The sequence below is a fragment of the Lithobates pipiens genome, unplaced genomic scaffold, assembly GCF_037356315.1.
Source record: "Lithobates pipiens isolate NorthernLeopardFrog02 unplaced genomic scaffold, aLitPip1_a1.2 Scaffold_10, whole genome shotgun sequence".
Taxonomy (NCBI): Eukaryota; Metazoa; Chordata; class Amphibia; order Anura; family Ranidae; genus Lithobates; species Lithobates pipiens.
In genome coordinates this window covers 184828022-184852244 of record NW_027507686.1, presented here as the reverse complement: position 1 = coordinate 184852244, position 24223 = coordinate 184828022, and the positions used below count along the sequence as shown (strand labels likewise).

The following is a 24223-nucleotide window of genomic DNA, read 5'->3' as shown; positions in this document are numbered from 1 at the left end:
ATATGTATGGGTCTGAAGATTGGCATCTCCCTGCTCTGCAGTGCCTGCAGTCCCCTCCAAAAGCCCCTGTCCTGGTTGGGTCTGTCACAACAGCCTATATCTTTGATTGAATGGCCAGTAAAGCATTTGTGGACTGATGAATCTAGAAAACTGGTAGCCATTGAAGTGGACATAGGCTAATAAACATCTCACCAAGAACAATGAGCAATTATGTCTGTCCTTCAGCAAATATCTAACCTCTAGAACAGGTTTCTTAAATTGTGAAAGCACCATATGTGTGGTACTTTGCTCTTTAATCCTGTATACTGTAAAATATTTCTGGTAAATTGTCTGGTACATTTTTTTTTTTTCTTAGGTATCTGGCTGCAGGTCCTTGAAGGAATTGGAGTTCTAGCTGTAATTACTAATGGTCTAATTATTGCCATCACATCTGACTTCATTCCTCGGCTTGTATATAAATACAAATATGGACCCTGCGCAAACAACGACACAGAAATTGAGTAAGATGTACAATTTGAAAAAATAATGGATATAGATAAAAGGGGTTGAATATAAGGTTATCTTTTGTTCTATTTGTAATACAGTACAATTGTGCTCTTCAAAGAACATTGATCTCACAGCGGTTCGTGTTTTAGAGAAGCTTAAAATATTTCCTTACTTATAGCACACTCTAACCTGGCTGATTCGATCAAAAGCCAAAAGCTTTATAGATTTGGATTGTGGCAATAAACTAGAACACCTCACAACTATGGGGCAAGCATGCCAAGTCTGCATAGATGGCATCCCTGGTGGGAATTCCACCCAGGACACCACATCTACAGGTCAAGAATCAAAAATCCAACCACTTAGCTGTCATAAAGCTTTTTGGAAACTCAGTGAATCCATCTCTTTAAAATGCATCCCATACCTAAAATATTAGTGAGGGTATTAGTAACATGCAATACTGCCCCACTGGTTTTCATCATCTGGCTCATTTGCTCCAACAAATGGTAGCATACAACTGGTTTCCAAGAAAAATAGGAGACAGAGGTAAGTGATGTGTTTTGATGGACCTTAAAGAAAAAAATGACATACTGACGTTTCTTATGTTTCAGATGATACTTTTATCAGTGTAATGGTGTGGCTTTTTCTGTGGACTTTTAGGCCCCTTGATTGGCAAGATACCTACCCTAGATGCAAACCCATACCAATTTCCTACTTCAGGTTAAACCTTAAATAGACATTTTCATTTTGCTCATGCAGAGCACAGGGGAGCAAATCACATGTGAAGGTGGAGATTGACCTCAACAACCCTCTTCTCTACCTCATCTGATCAGAGATTGTCATGTACTCATTGAGAAAAATACAAGACCCTCTACGAATGGTGGGGTGGTGCTGAGTGAGTGACTCCCTGTGGTTAGTGTGTAGGGGGGAAGCCACTCACATAGAATCCAGGAGATCACCGCTTTTACTCTATGTAGAGCTAACTATTACAGTAATTTACAGCATCTCCAGCACCCCTCTGGATATTAGATAAGCATACTTGCATCGAGCCAAGCTGGCCCAATGTAAGTATGCAAAAATATAATTCCTGGAGTTCAGATTTAAATGTACCATGAAAATATTTTGCTATTTGTTTGAGACGTGCAAATAAATCCCTTTTTGATCCTGCCAGAAATCCAATACTGTTCTGTACCTGTGTATTCTGTAATGTTATCTCAAGCATTGCTATTAGCACTCCCAGTTCAGCATTGTGAACTATACATTGTAAAACACTGGCTCTCTATATTATGAAGAGGAAAAGATCTTCTGTAGTCCTAACGCTCCTTTTGTACTAAGGCGACGGCACTGCTTTGCCATACATACAGTACAGTGAGTGAGCACTGTCGCTCCGGTACCATGATGCCCAACCCACCATCAAGGGGCCACCTGCCACACTTTGGGAATTTGTGTGCAGTCCTTCGGGCCTCTGTAGATGGTACTCTGTTTTTGATGCTTACTTAGGCCAGGGAAATAAAAAATATTTAGACTGGCTTCTATTTGGTAAATGGTTTGGTGTATTTCCTTTAAGAGAAATGTTAAAACTAATTTTAAGGGAGCTGTAGGGAGCAAAAGACATTGATTTATAAGGGGGCTGTAATAACTGTCTCCAGAAGCATGTCCCCAAACTCGAACAATTAACATGTGCTGCAGTCTCTGGCTGTCCCTTGTAGCACGGCTGCAGTCTCTGGCCATCCCTTGTAGCACGGCTACAGTCTCTGGCCGTCGCTTGTAGCACGGCTGCAGTCTCTGGCCATCCCTTGCAGCACGGCTGCAGTCTCTGGCCGTCCCTTGCAGCACGGCTGCAGTCTCTGGCCGTCCCTTGCAGCACGGCTGCAGTCTCTGGCCGTCCCTTGCAGCACGGCTGCAGTCTCTGGCCGTCCCTTGCAGCACGGCTGCAGTCTCTGGCCGTCCTTTGCAGCACGGCTGCAGTCTCTGGCCGTCCCTTGCAGCACGGCTGCAGTCTCTGGCCGTCCCTTGCAGCACGGCTGCAGTCTCTGGCCGTCCCTTGCAGCACGGCTGCAGTCTCTGGCCGTCCCTTGCAGCACGGCTGCAGTCTCTGGCCGTCCCTTGCAGCACGGCTGCAGTCTCTGGCCGTCCCTTGCAGCACGGCTGCAGTCTCTGGCCGTCCCTTGCAGCAGGGCTGCAGTCTCTGGCCGTCCCTTGCAGTTACTTACTGGTAGGATCAACAGATGAAAGTTGCAAAAACAAAAGAAATTATGCATGAACTATATCTAATTGTTCAATATATTACATTTGTTTGTGGGCTTTGATACACTTTATGGTACAGAGTCCTATGTATGGCCATTTCTAGATACAGAAAAGATCAGTGTCTGACCTCTAAACTGTTTTTCTCTTAGTTGTCTCACAGGATACATTAATCAGAGTCTGTCGATCTTTCATACGAATGACTTTGAGAAGCTGACCCAAGTCTCATCATTGGTGTACCCAAATACCACTGTGTGCAGGTACCTATGCTAGTGAACACATGATCCAGTGTCATTAAGTATTGAGAGAAAAACGTCACTATGGGGTTGATTTACTAAAGGCAAATAGACTGTGCACTTTGCAAAGTGCAGTTGCTCCAGAGCTTAGTATTTGAATTAAAGCTTCACTTTGCAAAGAATACCCAATCACATGTGAGGAAAATTAAAAAACAGCATTTTTGCACATGATTGGATGATGGAAGTCAGCAGAGCTTCTGCTCTGGAGCAACTGCTATTGTCGAGTGCAGCTTCATGTTGCAAGTGCACAGTCTATTTGCCTTTAGTAAATCAACCCCTTTTTTTTGTAAATTTGCTCCCTGCTGACTTGGATAAATATATCTGCTGATACAAACTCCTGTGCTGCTCTTTATGCAGGTATCGTGATTATCGTACAGCCGATGAAGAATACAGTTACTCTGTACAGTTCTATCATATCTTTGCTGCAAGACTTGTGTTTGTCATCGTATTCGAAGTGAGTAACTTTTTTTTTTTTTTAACTGAGTTTATTGAGGATAATCCAATAAGTGAGTAATTTTACATGCATTATGTGTTTTAGAGCCCATTCACACAGGGGCAACTCCTGATCCGACTTCAGGTCGCCCCTAGTCGCCTCAGGTCGCCTCAGGTCGGACAACATTTAAAAAGCAATGTAAGTGAATGAGAGCCGTCTTAATGCACACTACTGAAGTCGCTCCGACTTCAGAAAAGGTTCCTGTACTACTTCTATCCGACTTGTAGGCGTCTGGTACCCATTGATTTCAATGGAGATCGCCTCCAAGTCGGATCTCCGTTTATACGGAGGCGACTTTGACAGAATTATCAGCTCTCAAGAGGGAACTCCACGGCAAATTTCTGAAAAAAATTTGGCGTGGGTTCCCCCTCCGAGAGCATACCAGGCCCTTAGGTCTGGTATGGATTCCAAGGGGAACCCCCTACGCCGAAAAAACGGCGTGGGGGTCCCCCCCAGATCCACACCAGACCCTTATCCGAGCACGCTACCCGGCCGGCCAGGAAAGGGGGTGGGGACGAGCGGGCGGCCCCCCCCTCCTGAGCCGTACCAGGCCGCGTGCCCTCAACATGGGGGGGTGCCTTGGGGGAGGGGGGCGTGCGGCCCCCCCACCCCAAAGCACCTTGTCCCCATGTCGATGAGGACAAGGGCCTCTTCCCGACAACCCTGGCCGTTGGTTGTCGGGGTCTGCGGGCGGGGGGTTTATCGGAATCCGGGTGCCCCCTTTAATAAGGGGGCCCCCGGATACCGGCCCCCCACCCTATGTGAATGAGTATGGGGTACAATGTACCCCTACCCATTCACCTGTGGAAAAAAAGTACAAAAAAAAAACACAACACAGGGAAAAAATATTTTATTGCACAGCTCCGGGGGTCTTCCGTCTTCAGGGGTCTTCTCGCCGGACTCCTCCGCTATCTTCTTGTAGCTCTTTTACTAGCGGAGGAGTCCGGCTTTCTTCCTCCCCGCCGCCGGCCTCTTCTCCCGACTTCGGGGGTCTTGTCCCCCTCTTCGGTTCTTCTGCCGGGCCACCGCGCCTTCTTATAGCTCGTTTACAGGCGGTGGCCCGGTCTTCTGTCGTCGCCGCCGCCGCCTTCCGTTCTTCTTCTTCTTCTTCTCCAGGAGATGTTGACACGACGCTCTCTCCGGCCGGAATGCCAGAGCCGCCCTGCGCTGCCACTTATATAGGGACAATGGGGCGGTGTCACATGGGTTGATGTCACATGGGTTGGTCACATGGGTTGATGTCACATGGTGACCCCGCCCCCTTACCATGTGACATCAACCCATGTGACCAACCCATGTGACATCAACCCATGTGACACCGCCCCATTGTCCCTATATAAGTGGCAGCGCAGGGCGGCTCTGGCATTCTGGCCGGAGAGAGCGTCGTGTCAGCATCTCCTGGAGAAGAAGAAGAAGAAGAATGGAAGGCGGCGGCGGCGACAGAAGACCGGGCCACCGCCTGTAAAAGAGCTATAAGAAGGCGCGGTGGCCCGGCAGAAGAACCGAAGAGGGGGACAAGACCCCCGAAGTCGGGAGAAGAGGCCGGCGGCGGGGAGGAAGAAAGCCGGACTCCTCCGCTAGTAAAAGAGCTACAAGAAGATAGCGGAGGAGTCCGGCGAGAAGACCCCCGAAGACGGAAGACCCCCGGAGCTGTGCAATAAAATATTTTTTCCCTGTGTTGTGTTTTTTTTTTGTACTTTTTTTCCACAGGTGAATGGGTAGGGGTACATTGTACCCCATACTCATTCACATAGGGTGGGGGGCCGGTATCCGGGGGCCCCCTTATTAAAGGGGGCTCCCGGATTCCGATAAGCCCCCCGCCCGCAGACCCCGACAACCAACGGCCAGGGTTGTCGGGAAGAGGCCCTTGTCCTCATCGACATGGGGACAAGGTGCTTTGGGGTGGGGGGGCCGCACGTCCCCCCTCCCCCAAGGCACCCCCCCATGTTGAGGGCACGCGGCCTGGTACGGCTCAGGAGGGGGGGGGGGGCGCCCGCTCGTCCCCACCCCCTTTCCTGGCCGGCCGGGTAGCGTGCTCGGATAAGGGTCTGGTGTGGATCTGGGGGGGACCCCCACGCCGTTTTTTCGGCGTAGGGGGTTCCCCTTGGAATCCATACCAGACCTAAGGGCCTGGTATGCTCTCGGAGGGGGAACCCACGCCAAATTTTTTTCAGAAATTTGCCGTGGAGTTCCCCCTTGAGCTCATTCTCTGCTTGGCCTCGGCAAAAGTCGCCTGGCCTGGGGCGACTTGTAATGCCCCGTACACACGAGCGGACTTTTCAACATCCAAAGTCCGAAGGACCGAGTCCGTCAGACTATCTGATCGTGTGTGGGCTGCAACGGACTTTTGATTCGCCAAAGTCTGACGGACTTTAGAAATGAAGCATGCTTCAAATTTTCCCGACGGAACTCCGCCGGACCCGGTCCCCTTCGAAAACTCCGCTCGTGTGTATGCTACTCCGACGGACTAAAACCGACGCTAGGGCAGCTATTGGCTACTGGCTATGAACTTCCTTATTCGAGTCCAGTCGTACGTCATCACGTTCGAATCCGTCGGAGTTTAGTGTGATTGTGTGTGGCCAAGTCCGTTCGGCCGAAAAGTCTGTCAGAACTCCGTCGGAATTCCAGCAGAACTCCGACGGAACTCCTTTGGAAGTCTGTCGGACTTAAGTCCGCTCGTGTGTACGGGGCATAAGTCGTCCCAAGTCGGGCTTGAAGTCATCACAAGTCGTTTTGAAGTCGTCCCAAGTCGCGCTGTGATCTTAACTCAAGTCGTGTCCAAGTTGCCTGACTCAAGTCGCCTACAAGTCGTGTTGCCCCTGTGTGAATGGGCTCTTATACTGTAACGTAAACTGATTTTAAAACGGGAATTTTTAAAACACCGAAATGTAAGCCGACAAATACCAACAATGTATCAGAATTATGTTATAAGGAATTTAATGTAAACTTTACTCAATTTTAATATCGTGTTACAAAAGACTTTTGTATGCCATTCTCCTCTAATTTTATTGTTTCCTTTTCTTACTGGGGCCTGACTTTTTTTTATTACTTTATGACTGAGCTCAACCAACTGCCTTCCACTTGCCCAGTAGGACTTCCATCACTGGTCACTGAAGCAGTCTCATTGGACACTGCAATGACGAATGGTAGAGCTTAGGCAGAAAGTCAGAGGAAGTGAGGCCACATTAAGAAGGCTTGTGGGGATGTATATGCGCACGCACGTACGCACACACACATACAGGGTCGGATTTTCCAATGGAAAATGTTCGATGGGAGCTTTTTGTCGGAAATTCTGACAGTGCGTAGGCTCCATCGGACATTTTCCATCGGAATTTCCGGCACACAAAATTTGAGATCTGGATCTCAAATTTTCCGACAAAATCCGTTGGAAATTCTGATCGCATGTACACAATTCCGACGCACAAAGTTCTACGCATTCTCGGAATCAAGCAGAAGAGCTGCACTTGCTATTGAACTTCAATTTTCTCGGCTTGTCGTACATCACCCCGTTCTTGATGTTCGGAATTTCCCACAACATTGTGTGACCGTGTGTATGCAATTTGAGCCAACATCCGTCGGAAAAATTCCCATGGATTTTGTTGTTGGAATGTCCGATCATGTGTACGCAGCATAAGGCTACTTTCACACTGAGGCGCTTTACAGATGTTTTAGCACTAAAAATAGTGCCTGTAAATCGCCTCTCCTGTCACTCCAGTGTGAAAGTCCGAGTGTTTTCGCCCTGGAGCAGTGCGCTTGCGGGACGTTAAATCCTGCAAGCAGCATCTTTTGGGGTGCTTTAGGAGAGGTGTATACATCGCTCCCTAAAGCAACCCTGCCCATTAAAATCAATAGGCAGCGCCATGAAACGCAAGGGATTGTGCAGTGTGATGAACAGAGTCTGATGGGGAACTGAGAGACTGGTTCCCTATCAGGTCTGCTCTCCTTTTCAATGACCACACATGGCAGTGGGCAAATCCATACCCATTATTCAATTGAATACAGTAGCAATACTTGATACAGTGTAAGTTTGGGGAAATACAACTGCACAGATGTCAAATTAGGAGCAGCTGCTGTGTCCGTTCTGTCGCTATGATCCAACTGCCATGAATGCTACTGCCTACACGGGATGCACAGGAATACCGTTTGGGCAAATACAACCCTTGCACAGGCATATGCTTAATTGCACCAGTGTAAACAAGGCCCAACAGTACTGTTTGTGCTTCAGGAAAGCCCATTCATTCCAAAATCGATTTATTTATTTTTTTTGTACAAAGGGTCACGTATCTACTAGTGTATTAAGCCATTACTCTTAAATAGCCTCTTAAACATTGTTGGCCTGCATTGTGAGCTCTTTTGGCTGATGAGCAGCCAGTCAATTGAAGTGTATACAGCAGGTTGACAGAGCTTATCACAATACAGCGTGCGTTCTTTCACTAGGACAGGAAGTATGTTACTTGCAAAGTCACCAGATGAAAATTAAGTAAAAAAAAAAAAAATTTAAAATGTAGCCACCACATCTTAGGACTGGTAAACTGTGATGTCGTTCTTTTGAACAAACCTAACAAAATGCTTTCAATGGTATTTTTTATCGGACCGAAAGGGAGAAAATAAAAAGTTCATAGTTAGGGTTTACATACATATTTACAATCAATCATGGGGGGATAATCAATTGCCCAGTTCAGATTTTGCATCAGCATCATGAATTTCTTCCCAGCGCACAATCATGCGATCATTTGACTGTTCGATCTTCCAAGCTGTTGCATCCTGTCTATGATAAGGAGGAAATCCTATTACCTTAGGGTGTCACTGTGAGAACATTTAAAGTGGAAATAAACCCTCCTATTCTTTTCAGCCAAGGAAGCTGCCATCTTGGGCTCCTTTTACACTTGTACGACTTGTCCTGCGACTTGGGACTGCAAAGTCGCATGACAAGTCGTACACCATGATTTCCAATGAGTACCGTTCATATCTGTACGACTTCAAAGTAGTCCCTGCACTACTTTGGTCTGACTTTGATGCAACTTGAGGTCCATAGACCTCAAGATTATACAAGGCATTGCTTCAAGTCGTGTCAAAGTCATGGAAAAATCACGCGACTTTGAAGTCGCACAAGTGTGAAAAGGGCCTAAGCCTCTGTTTGATCTTTACCTGCTATGGTGCTACACATGTGATAAGTTATGACACCAGCCATTTGATGGTTTGACAGTTTGGTTGAGACCACAAGCAAATTTGACAGTTGGCTTTCCCGGCATACCTGGAATGTAACCTTTTTTTTTTTTTTTTCAAACTGTTAAATCTATTGGTTTAGTTCCACCTTACATCAGAACTAAAGTCTTCGTGCTTGCTATCCAATGGTCCTGCACCGCCGCCAGCAACTTCTTGAGAGCCCGTCTTTGGGTCCCTCCATTGGCCAGCGTGCATGCACAGGAGGCTGTCAGCCTGACACTTGGAGACCAAAGTGGCACTGTGTCCCATAGTTACAAAACAACAGTGATCTGGAACTATTTCTAACGGATTCAAAAATGTTAATTGTAACTGAGTAATGTCAGTTAGGAAATGAAACTGTTCTATATATACATACTAAGAGGCAGTAAAGGAGAAGTGCATGATCAGCCTAAAAAACCATAAGGGCTCATTTACACTTGCATTGAATAATCACACATAAACTACTTAAGGACCATAAGGATTTGCCCCTTTCCTGACTAGGCCATTTTTTTGCAATAAGGCAATGAGTCGCTCTGACAATTGCGCAGTCATGCGACACTGAACCCAAACAAAATGTGTCCTTTTTTTCCCCACAAATAGAGCTTTCATTTGGTGGCAATTGATGTTCTCTGTGGTTTTTTATTGTGCTATAAACAAAAAACGACGGTCAATTGTGAAATATTTTTTGCTATAATATCCCCAGAAAAAAAAAAAAAAAAATGAAAGAAAAAAAAAGTCTTCATTAGTTTAGGCCAGGGATCTCCAAAATACGGCCCTCCAGCTGTTGCAGAACTACACATCCCAGGAGTCATTGTAAATATTGACATTCACAGACATGACTAGATATGATGGGAATTGTAGTTCCTGAACAACTGGAGGGCCATAGTTTGGAGGCTCCTGGTTTAGGCCAATATGTATTCTACATATTATTGGGGGAAAAAATCGCAACAAGCATATATTGATTGGTTTGAGCAAAAGTTATAACGTCTACAAAAAGGGAATAGATTTTATGGCATTTTTATTATTTATTTTTTACTAGTAATAGCAGTGATTATCAATTTTTAGCAGGACTTCGACATTTCGGGCGGACAAATCGGACACTTTTCCTGCTTTTTTTTGGGACCAATGACATTTATACAGCGATCGGTGCTAAAAATAGCCACTGATTACTGTATAAATGTCACTGGCAGGGAAGGGGTTAACACTAGGGGGCGGTCAAAGGGTTAAGTGTTCCTAGGGAGGTGTTTCTAACGGTGGGGCCAGTGTAGTGACTGGAGGAGGAGAGAGATCGCTGTTGCTGATGACTAGGAACAGCAGATCTCTCTCTACTCCCCTGACCGAAACGGAGATCTGTCTGTTTACATTGACAGATCCCCGTTCTGTCTCTCTCTGTGGAGTGATCGTGGGTGGCTGGCGGGCATTGCCTATTCCTCTTAAAGCAGCCGATGTACAATGACGGCAGTTCGCGCAGGGGAGCCAACTTGCCGCAGTACAACTGTGGCGGCTGGTCTTAAAGGGGTTAAAGTGCCTACTGCTATAACATACAGGTTTTATGTGTTTTTGAAGCGTTAATGAAGCTTGGCAAATGCCCTGTGTGTGTTGGTCCCCCAGCCCTGCTGATTCTCTGTCACTCAGTCCTCTTTCTCTGGTCATCACTCATCTCCCGCTATATTGCTTCCACCACATGTGACATCTACTAGTTTCTCCAGTCCCCCTGCTTTGCTGATCCTTTGACACTCGGGCCTATCTCTCCAGTCCCTGCTCACCTTACGCTATAGCGTTCCCACGTTCTGCACAACGTGTGCCGTCTGCTAGTTGGTCCGGGCCAATCCCCGCTTACCTTCCTGCTGCACACCAGATGTGACTAAGGTTGAAATCTTTCCAGGATTTACTCTGACAGTCTGGGTTTTAAATTCTGTGTCTGGGTTTCAGAATGCCTAAAACCTGGAAAATATAGGCATGTGTAGGGGATGTGCCAGATGTGCCTGGGCACGCCCTAATCACGCCGTGCTGCACAGATTCTCCGTGCTGCCGGCCCCTCTGTGTCCACCCTGCAGTTCTGGCAGCATCCCTCCTCTCCTGCCAGCACTGCAGATACACGGGGGGTGTACTAACAAACAACTTACTAATGGCTAAAACCAATGGTTACTGTTCTGTACTCTTAATCTTGGACCTCTCTGCTGCCTTTGATACAATTGACAACCTCCTCCTCCTAGAAACTCTATTCCTTTTTGTCCATGATTGTAGCCTTGATTGGTTCTCATCGTACCTATCTTACCTCACCTACTACCTCTTCCTCTCCTATTCCTTTCTCCGTTGAGTCCCCCAAGGTTCTGTCCTTGGACATCTTATTCTCAATCTACACCTCTTCCCTGGGTCAGCTGATAGCCTCCAATACCTTTTCTATGCTGATGACACCCAAATCTATCTTTCACCCCCATCAGCTCGCACAATCGGTTTCCTCGCATAATACTGATTTACTAACCAACATATCAATATGGGTGTCACTCCCCTTCCTCAAACTCAATCTATTCAAAACTGAGCTCATAATATTTCCTCGCCCACATACTATACCTCTTCCCCTAACTTTTCTGTGAATATTGATAGCACAACTATCTGTCCGTTCCTGCATGGCAGTGTGGTAGGGGTAACCCTGGACGCCAAACTCTTTTTGGCCCCACATCCAATCACTGTCTAAATTGTGCCTCCTCAACCTCCGCGACAGGTGCCCAGAACTGGACAGCATACTCCAGGTGCGGCCGGACCAGAGTCTTGTAGAGCGAGAGAATTATCGCATTTATCTCTGGAGTTAATCCCTTTTTTAATGCAAGCCAATATTCTGTTTACTTTGTTAGCAGCAGCTTGGCATTGCATGCCATTGCTGAGCCTATCTACAGCAGCGGTCTCCAACCTTTTTGACACCGAGGACCAGCGTTGTGGAATAAAAGCGTGTCAAGGCCAGGGTGGGATTTATGTAGCTTTTCGCTGGCAATTTGTGGGGGAAATGGCTGGTGTTAGTGCTTCAATCATCACTGCACCATGGCTGATATGGTGTCAGGATGATTGAAGCACATTATTTCTGTCATTACATAAAATGAAATGCTTCAACTCACCATAATGCAGAATCTGCCACCAGATGCAGAGTGTCACTTGCCTGCCACCACATTTGGTTTTACACTTTCCAGGCCACCTGCCTCCAGATGTGGTTTGTCACTTGCCACATCACCTGCCACCAGATGTGTTTTTTCCACACCTGCCACCAGATGTGGTTTGTCACTTGGCTTGGCAGCACATGCTAGTAAGAGAGAAGAGCGGTGATGTGGGGCTGGCGGTGAGAAATTAGATCATCTCTCCACTGTCCTGCCGCACCTCCCAGCAGTGTAGCAGCCCTGCTGTGTGGGCAGAAGAGTGGTGATCCGAGAGGGCGATGAGATGATCTCCTCTCTCTGCTCCACCGCCCCACCACAGTGAAACGGCCCTGCTGTGAGGGCGGAAGATCAGTGATCCAGACGGGCGGTGAGAGATGTCATCTCTCTGCTTGCCCGCCATCGCACGTTAGACAGTGCAGCCTTCGCCGCCCAGCTGCAAACAGGCCACGGCCCGGCAGTGGGGTACAGCCCGGGGGTTGGGGAACCCTGATCTACAGGTCCTTTTCCATCCTGGAGCATTATTTAAAAAAAAAATGTTTCTACATTAAACCTCATTTGCCATGTAGTTGCCCCCCCCCCCCCCCTTAATTTGTTCAGATCTTCTTGCAAGGTTTCCACATCCTGCAAAGAAGTTAGTGCCCTACTTAGCTTAGTATCATCCGCAAATACAGAGATTGAACTGTATACCCCATCCTCCAGATCGTTTATGAATAGATTAAATGGGATTGGTCCCAGTACAGAACCCTGGGGGACCCCACTATCCATCCCTGACCATTCCGAGTACTCCCCATTTATCACCACCCTCTGAACTCATCCTTGTAGAAAGGTTTCAATCCATGTACTCACCCTAAGGTCCATGCCAATGGACCTTATTTTGTACAGTAAACATTTATGGGGAACTGGTTGAAATGCTTTTGCAAAATCCAGATACACCACGTCTACGGGCCCTCCCTTTATCTAGATGGCAACTCACCTCATAGAAGGTTAATAGTTTGGCAAGAATGATTCTTCATGAATCCATGCTGATTACTGCTAATGATACCGTTTAGATACTGTTCTCTAAGCAGAGTGTCTGACACTCTCTCAAACTGCCCAGAGCCAGCACAGTACACACACACACACACACACACACACACACACACACACACACACACACGGAGAGAGGGCTCAATCTGCTCCTCCCGCTCCTACCCCTCTGTGTCTGGCCACCCACACTCCAATCCTTGGCATGCTGTGCCAGAGATGTGTAGGTGAGAAATGTAAATCCCAGAAGCCCGAAGCTACATTGTGGATGAAAAGTGCCGATCCTTGAGCCTCCATCCTCTGGTGAGTGAGCTCACCATCCACTGTCTGTGACTGAGGTCTCCCCCTTCTCTCCCTTCTACCCCCAAGAGTGTGAGTACACTAAGGTAAGGGGTGCTCTGTGGATTGTGATGAAAAGGGAGTGCTTTGGGAACCCTGATTTAAGGGGGAATGCTGGGAACTCTGATGTAAGTGGGGCTTTGGTGAGCAGAACACTTACATCAAAATCCCCCCTGCCCCCACCCACCAACATTTTTTATTTTTTTAATTGCTATACACCACTAAGGTGTTTGGCTTGAAGAAAAGGTGGCAAGCATCCCTAATTGTGACGTCTTCAGCAGATACTCCGAGTGTGTGTTCATTTGTTGTTCTCCCAGTGCATCCCAGGATCTCTCATTCCTCCAAAACAAAGCAAAGCTAACTGAATAAGGTGTTGCAGGTTCGTTTAGAGAGCGCTATCATAGCCTTCTATTAGAGCTTTTTGAAATTTGGCAAAGCACATTGAAAGTAATAGGGGGTATAAATTTTGAAGCACAGGAGAGCAGCACAAACTCACCTGTACAGAATTGTAAGCTCACCTTTTTATTTAGTGACCGGTGCTTTGCTTGGTGTTCGGAGTGCTTTAAAAATGCTGCTCTACCACCACATTTTGAAGCAAGTGTAAACCAGGCCTAATATTTCAAAATTTGGGTAACCATGGCAGTGAATGTTCTCATTGCTACATACAGATTGGAATGCATTTATTTTTAGCATATTTAAATGTCAATTTTTTTGTGTTCTTATGCTTTTTTTTTTTTTTTTTTTATTTGTTTCTTAGCATGTGGCAGTATGCATAAAATTCATTGCTGCCTGGTTTGTACCCGATGTGCCTCAGGCTGTGAAGAACCGAAGTCTAGAGCAGAAACACGAACATCTTCTGAAAGAGCTTGGGTAATTATCCATAATGCATCACTATACAGTAGCACATTTCATGCACATACATAATGTAGTAGATCAACTACCCATGGCTTCTGATAAGGGTGTAGCACCAGCCCTCCGGTGTGGGTCCTGGACACCAACAGTTCAACAGATGGTCTGGACAACTGACAAGCAAGTGGAAGTGGATTGCTGACAGGAGGGGGGGTAATTGGAGAGGCGGGAGGTGACAACAATCCCTGGAACTGTTCCCCCATGGCTCCCCTTGCAGCATAGTGGGCTTTTCTCCCCCCCCCTTCATTACATCACTGGCTATCGGCTGCTGCAGGGGGAGCCACAGGGGGATCAGATTAAGATATTACCCACCCCTCCCCTGCTGCTCAGATAACCCCCATCCTTTCCATGATCCCCTTGCCTGCAGATCTCACACCCCAAGCATTTCCGGCTTCTCCACCTTTCCCTCCCATTGGCAGTCAGCTGCTGCAGACACACAGGGAGATGTAGAGGACTTTTCTGAATGAACCTAGTAAGTGATTGGTACTGGTTTCATTCAGAATTGCAGCATAAAAAAAAAGAAAAAAAAAAAAAAAAAAAAAATATATATATATATATATATATATATATATATATAATATTATGCTGCAATTCTGAATGAAAACAGTACCAATCACTTACTAGGTTCATTCATAATTATAAAATATATAATTTTTTTTTTACTTTCGATCCTGAATGAACAAGGATCCTCTGTTTATTCAGTGCAGCTGAGGCTGCAGAGAAAGGACTGGGCATCTGTGTCCTCAGTCTCTTTCGCTGTCTCAAAAGTGAGACATTGGGGGCCCATTTATACCTCTGATATTTCACCAAAGCCCACAGGGGCTGTTAAAAAAAAAAAATGTAAAAAATAAAATAGTAAAAAAAAAAAAAAAAAAAAAAAAAAGCAAGAACACAAGGGCTCATTCACACAGGTACTCTGACTGTGTGTAAATGAATGGGTTGTTCATGTGGCTAGAGCCGGCTGTATACTCTATGGGGACTCAGCGGCTGTACGAATACAGATCCTAGTTTCTCAGGTGTGGATCAATGGCCCCAAATGCACACTGTCTGTGTTGGGGGCTGTCTGCATACAGTTCCAGGTGGCACCCACACAAACTGATTCACCCTTTACAGACCACAGCATCCAGATAAACGAGCCCCAAAACCTCATTCACATAGAGCTTTAATATTTCTTGGGGGGGGGGGGGAAGGGGGCCCTATCAAGTAGGCTGTATGGGGCCCCATAATTTCTAACCATAGCCCTGCTTATACTAGAATGTTCCAGATTTATGTACCCCTAGTGTTTGGGTTTAAAACCTAAGTGCAACCAAAATAATAACAGAAAAATCAGCACAGGGGACATAACTTCCAGTCATTAGGATGTGTTACTTGTGCTGTTGCTGTGAAATCCTCCTCTGTCCATGCCTCCCACCACCGCTGCTGTAATCTTCTGGTGCGACAGGGATTAATACAACTAAGAGGCTGTCGGTCTGATCAAGAGAACCTGACTATGCCCACCCTTTCTGCCTCCAGGTTCCCCATTCATAGAAGCCAATACTACAGCGTCTATGAATGAAAAAACGATCTATGAATAGAGGGGTGGACCTTTCAATCATCTGTCCATCCTCCATTCATAGAAGCCGTAATATGGCTTCTATACATTGAGCAGGGCAAAAAGGATGGGTGTAGTCTGGCTTTCTTGATGAGAGCCAGCAACAGCCCTTTAGTTCTAATAACCCCTGCCACACTGAAAGATTACAGCGACAGGGGCATGGATGGAAGAGGATTTGGCTTAAAAGAAAAGGCAGCAGCACAAGGGAAACATCCTTCTGACCGTAAGTCATGTCCCTTGAACTGATTTTTCAGTTTTTTATTTTGGCTGCACTTAAGCCCCATACACACTATCAGATTGTCTGCTGAGTTTTTCCTTCACATTTACCAAAACCATGTAGTAGAAGTAGTATATACACATTGAAACTCCTAAGATTTGACCTCATATTATATGATTTTGGTAAATCTGAAGGAAAAACTCAGCAGAAAATCTGATAGTGTGTATGGGGCTTTAGGCTTTAATTTGGAACATGATCTACAGTGGGTATAGAAAAGAATCATCCCCCCCCCCCCCTTAAAATTTCATTTTGTTGCTTTGCATCCTGAAATGAAGACAGACACCGTTTTTGTCTTATCCAGCTGTATTTACTTATTGCAACTCAAAACATTTGAAAACAAGTGAAAGAACGGCAACATGTCAGAAGAAAATAAAAATAAATTCAAGTTGGAAAAAGGATTCCCCCCCTCCCCCGAAAATTACTTGTAAACTCCAGTCAAGTGTAGCTAATCACCTTCTCAATGGCACACAAAGTCATTTGACATTCAGCTGTGGTCATTTTTATTTTAGTACAGAAGTAATATAAAATGCCAATCAAAAACCATATGAAGTGCAAGATGTTTTTTAAAAGGTGTAATGCATTTATCATGGCCTTGACAAAGTAATACAATAGAGCTGGATGGACAAAACAGCAGAACTTGAAAGCAAAGCAGTGATCATATAATATCTGGTCAAGGTATCTGGTTAGGTTCAAGTAACAAATCTCGGGATCTACCAGAGAAACGACCTGAGGAGTGGAAGTCTATGATCCCAATGACTAAATAAAGGAAAGGTTGCAGATACACGTACATCTCTAATGAAAACACAGTTACGAATCAAAGCAATTGGAATGTCTAAGGAGGAAGGTCAGAGTAAGAGGTATCCTGGATTCTAAGTTTGCCCAATGTGTTGGCGAGGTCAGCACGTAGATACCAGTCCGAAAAGAAAAAAGATTTAATTTGTAGAGAAATTTCTTCTGGTGAGAGTTCTTCATGTAGCGACGCCATCTAGCAATAAAACGCTTTAAAGACTTAAAATTTTCAGTGATGGTGTCCAATTTTTCCATGCTTGAAGCATTTGTTTCACTGAGGCGGAGTAGGGTGTATCCAGGCTTGCATGATGGCTCTGCGAGCCGCTAAGAGGCAGATGTGGGCCCACTGAGGCATAGAATCACAGCTGGAAATGGACGGGGAGCCAGGCAGTGTGTCACAGCTGAAGAGACGTAGCAAAGGGTCTTGGGTAGAGTTATTTGCTGGATCCGGTCAATAAACCGTAATACCCGGTCTCGGAAATGAGAGATCTTTTGGCAGGTCCTTAGTCTGTGGAAGAGAGATGGTCTGGGGGTGGTTGACCAGGAGCAGGATGAGAGACAGGGCTCTACTGTGCTGTGGCGATACAGAATATATGCTCGATGAGCAATTTTGTATCAAGTTTCTCTCCAAGTTTCGCAGACTATTAGAGAGCGGATTCTTTGGTAACCTAGATTCTCTGGTGGTAAACTGTGGTCATTTTGATTAGTTCGGCATGAAAAGAGCTTTCCTGGAGCATTTCAGCCTCTGGTAGTGCAACTAAAACAATCAATCAACTATGGGTGGCAAGGCACCGTCAAAAAATCTCCAGGATAAAGTTGTGGAGAGGCACAAGTCACAAGGAGATGAATACAAAAAACATTTCAAAGGCTTTATCAATGCCTAGAAACACAGTGAAGTCTATTTTAAGAAGTTGAAGGTATTTTGTACAACACAGACCCTCCCTGGATACAAACTGGATGAAATAGCCAGGAGGAAACTGGTCAGAGAGGATACCTAGAGGACTACAGCAACTCAGAAGCAGTTGCAGGAATTTATGCCAAAGAGTGGTCATTGTGTGCATGTGACAACAATATCACAAATTCTTCACAAATGTGGCTTGCATGGTAGGGTTGCAAGAAAAAAGCCACTCCTCAAGAAAGGCCACATGTAGTAACAACTGAGCTTTGCCAAAACACACCTTGAAATGGCCACATGGAAAAAAGTGTAAGGCCCCTTTCACACTGGGGCGGTTTTCAGGCGCTACAGCGCTAAAAATAGCGCCTGTGTAGTGCCTGAAAAAAACACCCCCTTTCACTCCAGTGTGAAAGCCGGAGGGCTTTCACACAGGAGCGGTGCGCTGGCAGGATGGTGAAAAAAGTCCTGCTAGCCGCATCTTTGGAGTGGTGAAGGAGCGGTGTATTCACCGCTCCTAAACCACTCCTACCCATTGAAATCAATGGGCAGTGTGGCTATACCGCGGGCAAAGTGGTGCCGCAGTGGCGCTTTGCGGGCGGTTTTGACCCTTTTTTGGCCGCTAGCGGTGGTTAAAACAGCCCCGCTAGCGAGCGCATACTGCCGCTAAAAAGATGGTAAAGCGCCGCTAAAAATAGCGGCGCTTTACCGCCGATGCCCGCACCTCCCCAGTATGAAAGGGGCCTTATGGTCAGATGAGACTAAAATTGAAATATTTGGTCTCAAACCCAAATATGTCTGATAGAAATCCAATACAGATCCCCATCTAAATACCATCATTCCTACAGTAAAGCATGGAGGTGGTAATATCATGTTATGGGGATGTTTCTCTGCAGCAGGAACTGGAACACTTTTCAGGATAGAAGGAAAAATGGATGGGGCAAAATATCATCAATTTTTTTTAGGAAAATCTGCTGCCCTCTGCCAGAAAGTTGTCAATGGGAAGAAGGTTTACCTACCAACATGGCAATGACCCAAAGCACACAGCAAAAATGACCACATAGCGGTTGAAGGTGAAAAGGGTGAATGTCCTTGCATGGCCTAGTCAGAGCCCAGACTTGAACCCCACTGAAAATCTGTGGAATGACTTGAAAACTGCAGTCAACAAATGGTAACCATCAAATTTAACGGAACCTGAGCAGTTCTGCAAAGAAAAGTGGGTAAATATTGCAAAGACTAGATGGATGTGCAAAGTTAATAGAGACATATCCCAACAGACTAAAGGCTGAAATTAAAGCAAAAGGTGGTTCAACAAAATATTGATATAAGGAGGGTGATCCTTTTTTGCAACTCTTTCTATTTTTGAATTTTTTATTTATTTTTTGTATTCTGACATGTTGGAGTTATATCTTTCACTTATAAATTGCATTGAGGAAATACAGCTGGCTAGAACAAACTATACCTGTCTTCGTTTCAGGTTGCGAAACAACAAAATGTGATTATTAAGGGGGGTGATTATTTTCCTATATCTTGTGTGTATTTATATGTGTGTGTGTGTATATGTATGTATATATGTATATGTGTGTATATATATATATATATATATATATATATATATATATATATATATATATATATATATATATATATATATATATATATATATATATATATATATATATATATATATATAAATACATTTTTTTTTTTTTTACTGAAATGTGGATGTATATCCATACTGTTACACCCATGCTTACATGAGGAAAAGTTCAAATTGTTTCCTTTGCCTGCGTAACTATAATGTCCCATCCATAATCCCCATGCAGATAAATAATACTGAAATCACATTATTTACAGAAATGCATCAATTGTATTCCTTGGCATGTGTAACCTGTATTCTTAATTTTTAAAACATCGTTTACCAGGTTCCTAATAAAACTGTTAAAATGTAGTGCTTTTTACACTACATTATTTCTGTTAAATTTTCCCCATTATTTCTGTTTAGCTTACTATGATTCTATTGTATAGCTGCATGTATATCAGCAAGTGAATATTAGCAACTACTTCTTGCAACGTATTATCAAGCACTGCAGGAACGAATAACATTTTGAGTAACACAGTCATTACCATATATATTATAGGAAAAAACTGCGCTATAGATTACATGTGTGAATATGTAAACATCACCACGTTAGGTGTGTAAATGTACAAACATCACCTATTGGGTACAATGAAATAAAAAATAAAAAAAAGTCCATGCAATCATTAAGTGATCTAATACAATCCAAAAAACAAGGTGGATAGAAATCCTGGATAAACTATGAAATAAAAAAGTCCATGCAATCAATGTGTGATCCAATAAAATACAGAAGACCCAATGTGAATAGAAATCCTGGATGAGCAAACACCAATAAACATGTGATCCACCACCATATAGATAACACACTTACCAGAGGGCAAGCTTATTACAGCCTGTAAGATGAGAGACCATCCGGAACAGCACCCAGCGGCATCACCTCTCCAGATAGTACCAGTAACCCGGAGACACAGCAGGCGTATGAAACCAAATATCAATCATAGGTTCATGGAAATGAAAAGAGGCCAACCATAGTGTGAATCCGTAGACTTAAAGTGGTTGTAAATCCTTACAAACCACTTTGACCTACAGGTAAGCCTAGATTAAGGCTTACCTGTTGGTCCAAGAAATATCTCCTAAACCTACACAGTTTAGGAGATATTTACTAAGGGACAGTCACAGCTGTCTATGGTGCACTATCGCCGTTAGCAGAATGCCGATATGCTGTTAGCGACGGCTCCCGTGCGCATGCGCGGGAGTGATGTCATCGCTGCTCCGGCGCTGTGAGTGGCCGGAGCAGCGATACCCGGAAGAAGATGGACGCTCCGGACTACAGGGGACAGCGGTGTCATGAGACTAGTGCGATGCATAGTAGCCCATTATGCTTTACCTTTGCAGGGAGACAAAGAGGGAGTAAACCCATCAGGGTTTACTTCCTCTTTAATTTTAATAAGCAATTAAAATTGCACTTACACATAACAAGTAGAAACGAACATCCATAAAAACGCTGGCCGGCTAGCATACACCCGCTCACAAACAGGTCATGATGACGTCAGCGCGTCAACCTCCATATATGCCTCCATATATGTGTGGAAAACGTTTACGGCCATTAAGACCCTTTTCACACTGGGGCCGCCCTTGCATTCGCGGTAAAGCTGTTTGGCTACTAGCAGGGCACTTTTAACCCCAAAAAAGGGGTTAAAGGCTCCCGTGTTGCGGCGCTTCCAAATCGCTTTCCAGGTGCTTCAGGAGCGCTGCCCATTCATTGCTATGGACAGGGGCATTTTGGGAGCGTTGTGAGCATTCCCAAACTGCCCCAAAGATGATGCTTGCAGGACTTTTTCTAACGTCCCACAAGCGCACCGCCCGAGTGTGAAAGCACCCATTGCAGGGAGTGCTGCTTCTCCTTTCACTGTCCAGTCACAGGCTGGGTGTGTCCAGGATGACCTGGGCTCAGAGGAAGAGAGCTAAATGATGCTGGACATCTAGTAGCAGAAAAAAGTATTACAGGGGAAATTCCTATATCTAAAGTAAATATTGCAGCAAAAGCTTATTCTCTTTAAATAGTCTATTTATTTTGATCTTGTTGTTTTTGCCTAGAGTTCAGCTTTAAATTTAAAATGTTTTGGTTCGGAAGTAATTGCTCTTTTACTCACCGTTTCCTTTCTCAAATTGATTTCTCAGTGAATGGGTCTACCTTTAGTACAGGCATACACAATGTGGCTTATTTACTAAAGCTGGAAAGTGCAAAATCAGGCTCACTTCTGCATAGAAACCAATGAGCTTCCAGGTTTTATTACCAAGGAGTAATTGAGCTGGGGTTAGAAGCTCATTGGTTTCTATGCAGAAGTGAGCCAGATTTTGCACTTACCAGCTTTAGTAAATAAGCCCCATTGTGTACTTAAAAGTGGGGTATGCCTGTATAACCTGATGCATGTTCAGAGTTGTAATTATAAAAGCTGCAGTGTCTGTATCTCTTTAGGTGAGAATAAGAGATCTCTCAGAAGCAAAGAAAATCTGTTTTAGGAATTGACTGCAATTTGACTTTTATCTCAATGCAAACCCTTGGAATCATGCTTGTGTGTTCACCTCTTAAAGCAGCCAGCTGACATCCTCCAATAGTTTTCATTGTGCCTCAGGATCCCCAAAACTCTGGGTTCAAATTGAGATTACAGCTTTCTAGTTGTGCTCTGACCTCCATCACCCCGCCTTACTCTCCTTCCTATTGGTCGTGAGGCAACTGATTTGCATTTAGTGGCTATTAGGATAGTGCAGGAGCAGTAACAGGTGGGCTACAAATGTACCAGCCAGCTTAATGGATGAGGGCTGCTTAGGGAGGTGAGGACTACCCCTCAGATTTTCTTTAATCTTCAACTAATCCTTTAATCCTATACATTCAATCTGAGCCTACTCATGAATCTAACCCTTACCTAACTGTACCCCTAAGCCTCATCATTAAAGCTGAAGTTTGGTTATTTTATTTTTTTCCAGTTTTACTTATCTGTAATGAAGAAATTTCCAAGATGGGCAGGCTGCTGGATTCTGTAGAAATAGTTACTGCAGGGCTGCCTTGTTCTCTTCCTGCTGCTGAACTTGTAGCACAGTTGGCATTTTTAGCCTTGGGTCTCCGGCCTCAGCTGCACTAAAGATTGTTGGACAGGGACATACCCCCTCCTGCCCTCTCCTTCCCTCAGAAAAGTTATTTCACTGATTACACTGCCTGCCTGTAACACAATCTGTGATTGGGGAAAAGAAACCTGTAACTGATCAGACTTTTCCCCCATTTCAGGAAGCCTAAACCAAACGGACACAAAGTGCAGTTAAAATAACATTTAATAAAATATAGTAAAAATACAGTTCAGGAATGTAGTCAAAAAAACTGAAGCCAGGGTTTGGATGCCACAGTGGATAATCAGACGAGCCAGAGGCAGGAAGCCAGAAGCCAGCGTAGCCAGGAGCAATAATCAGGAATCAGAAGGGTCAGCCAGGCCAAGTCATACACAGGAGCACACTTAGAGATCACAGACCACACAAGGGCAAGGAAGAAATTAGCTAAGCGGCTTAAATAGCAAAAAGGGGCTGACTGTAGGCTGGATTTGAGAAGCAGGTTAATGCAGCTTTAGTGCATTTGAGCCTGGAGGCCCTAAGCTGTTAACCCCCACAGCACCAGAAGTTCAGCAGGAAGAGGACAGGGCAGCCCTGCAGTGAAGATATCTACAGAATCCAGCAGCCTGCACATCGTGGAACATACTTGCATTTCCAATAAGTAAAACATGATTTTAAGCCAAACTTAAGCTTTAAAGTAACCCCAGCCCCCTAAATCTAATCCTAAAGCATTTTAACATGCCAACATTTGGGTTCACATTCAAAAAATAAATTTAGTACGACAATGCATCGAAATAAAATGAGCGCCACAAAACCAGGCTGCAAAGTCCATTGATATTCCCTTCGACTCCCCATGTAATAACTTTCCACAGTTTAGATACGTTATTACAACCCTTTCCAGAGCCACTAACTTTCCCCTACTCCATCCCACAGAGAGATGCCAGAAGAGAATGATGAGTTATCCCATGACAGCTCCCCCTATCCTTACAGAAACCTGCTAGAGGACCTCAGGTAACTTTCCTTGCTAGAATTCCCTGTATTATATAAACCTAATATTAAAGGAAGACTTCCAGGGTATCTCATATGGTCTCAATATTTTTAGAAACCATGACATTCCTAAAAGGACACCTGAAATCTAAATGTCATTTTTTTTCCGTTTAAGCATGATCGAACGTTCAACAGAGGTGTGAGTGTCGCCAAACCTTGGGCATAACAGAGGATGCCATTGTCGATGTTATTCATCAAGCCTCAGTGGTAATAGAAGATGTCACTGGACTTACCACCAAACCTCAGGGGATAAGAAGATGTGGCATTAGAAATACCACCAAGAAGATGTATAATCGGGAGTAGCATAGAGAGAGACTGTGAAGTTTTAACCAAATATGATTTGGTAATGTGTAAATATTCTTTTATAATAAAACGGTCCTTTTTAAAAAATGCTGCTTTCTGCTTTTTCTTTTTTTCTGAATTAAAAAAAAAAATGTCTATACAAGTGCCCACAGCACTAGAATATATCCCAAAATGTATGGAGGAAGGTGCTCTAGTCTGATGAGACTAAAATTGAACTTTTTGGCCATCAAAGAAAACGCTGTGTCTGGCGCAAACCCAACACATCACATCATCCAAAGAACACCAAAGAAACATGGTGGTGGCAGCATCATGCTGTGGGGATGTTTTTCAGCAGTCAGGACTGGGAAACTGGTCAGAGTTGAGGGAAAGATGGATGGTGCTAAATAAAGGCATATTCTTGAGCAAAACCTGTATCACTGTGCAATTTGAGCCAAAGAAATGAGGTTCACCTTCCAGCAGGACAATGACCCCAAACACCACTTGAGTGGTTTAAGGGAAACAT

General features: G+C 44.7%; 1 protein-coding gene across 4 annotated transcripts in view; it reads left to right on the top strand.

Moving 5' to 3' along the window:
- The window catches only part of ANO9 (anoctamin 9), a 111451-nt gene extending 87643 nt beyond the window's left edge, over positions 1–23808 (top strand). For 3 of the 4 annotated variants that reach the window (XM_077460672.1, XM_077460657.1, XM_077460680.1), the window contains 6 exons: positions 356–500; positions 2880–2987; positions 3381–3477; positions 13990–14102; positions 23305–23382; positions 23534–23808. In XM_077460672.1, the coding sequence (XP_077316798.1) occupies positions 356–500; positions 2880–2987; positions 3381–3477; positions 13990–14102; positions 23305–23382; positions 23534–23561 (569 nt within the window). In that variant the 3' untranslated portion in view covers positions 23562–23808. The remainder of the gene's footprint in view (positions 1–355; positions 501–2879; positions 2988–3380; positions 3478–13989; positions 14103–23304; positions 23383–23533) is intronic. The other variant, XM_077460665.1, reaches the window with a different exon arrangement.
- The last annotated feature ends 415 nt before the right edge of the window (positions 23809–24223 follow it).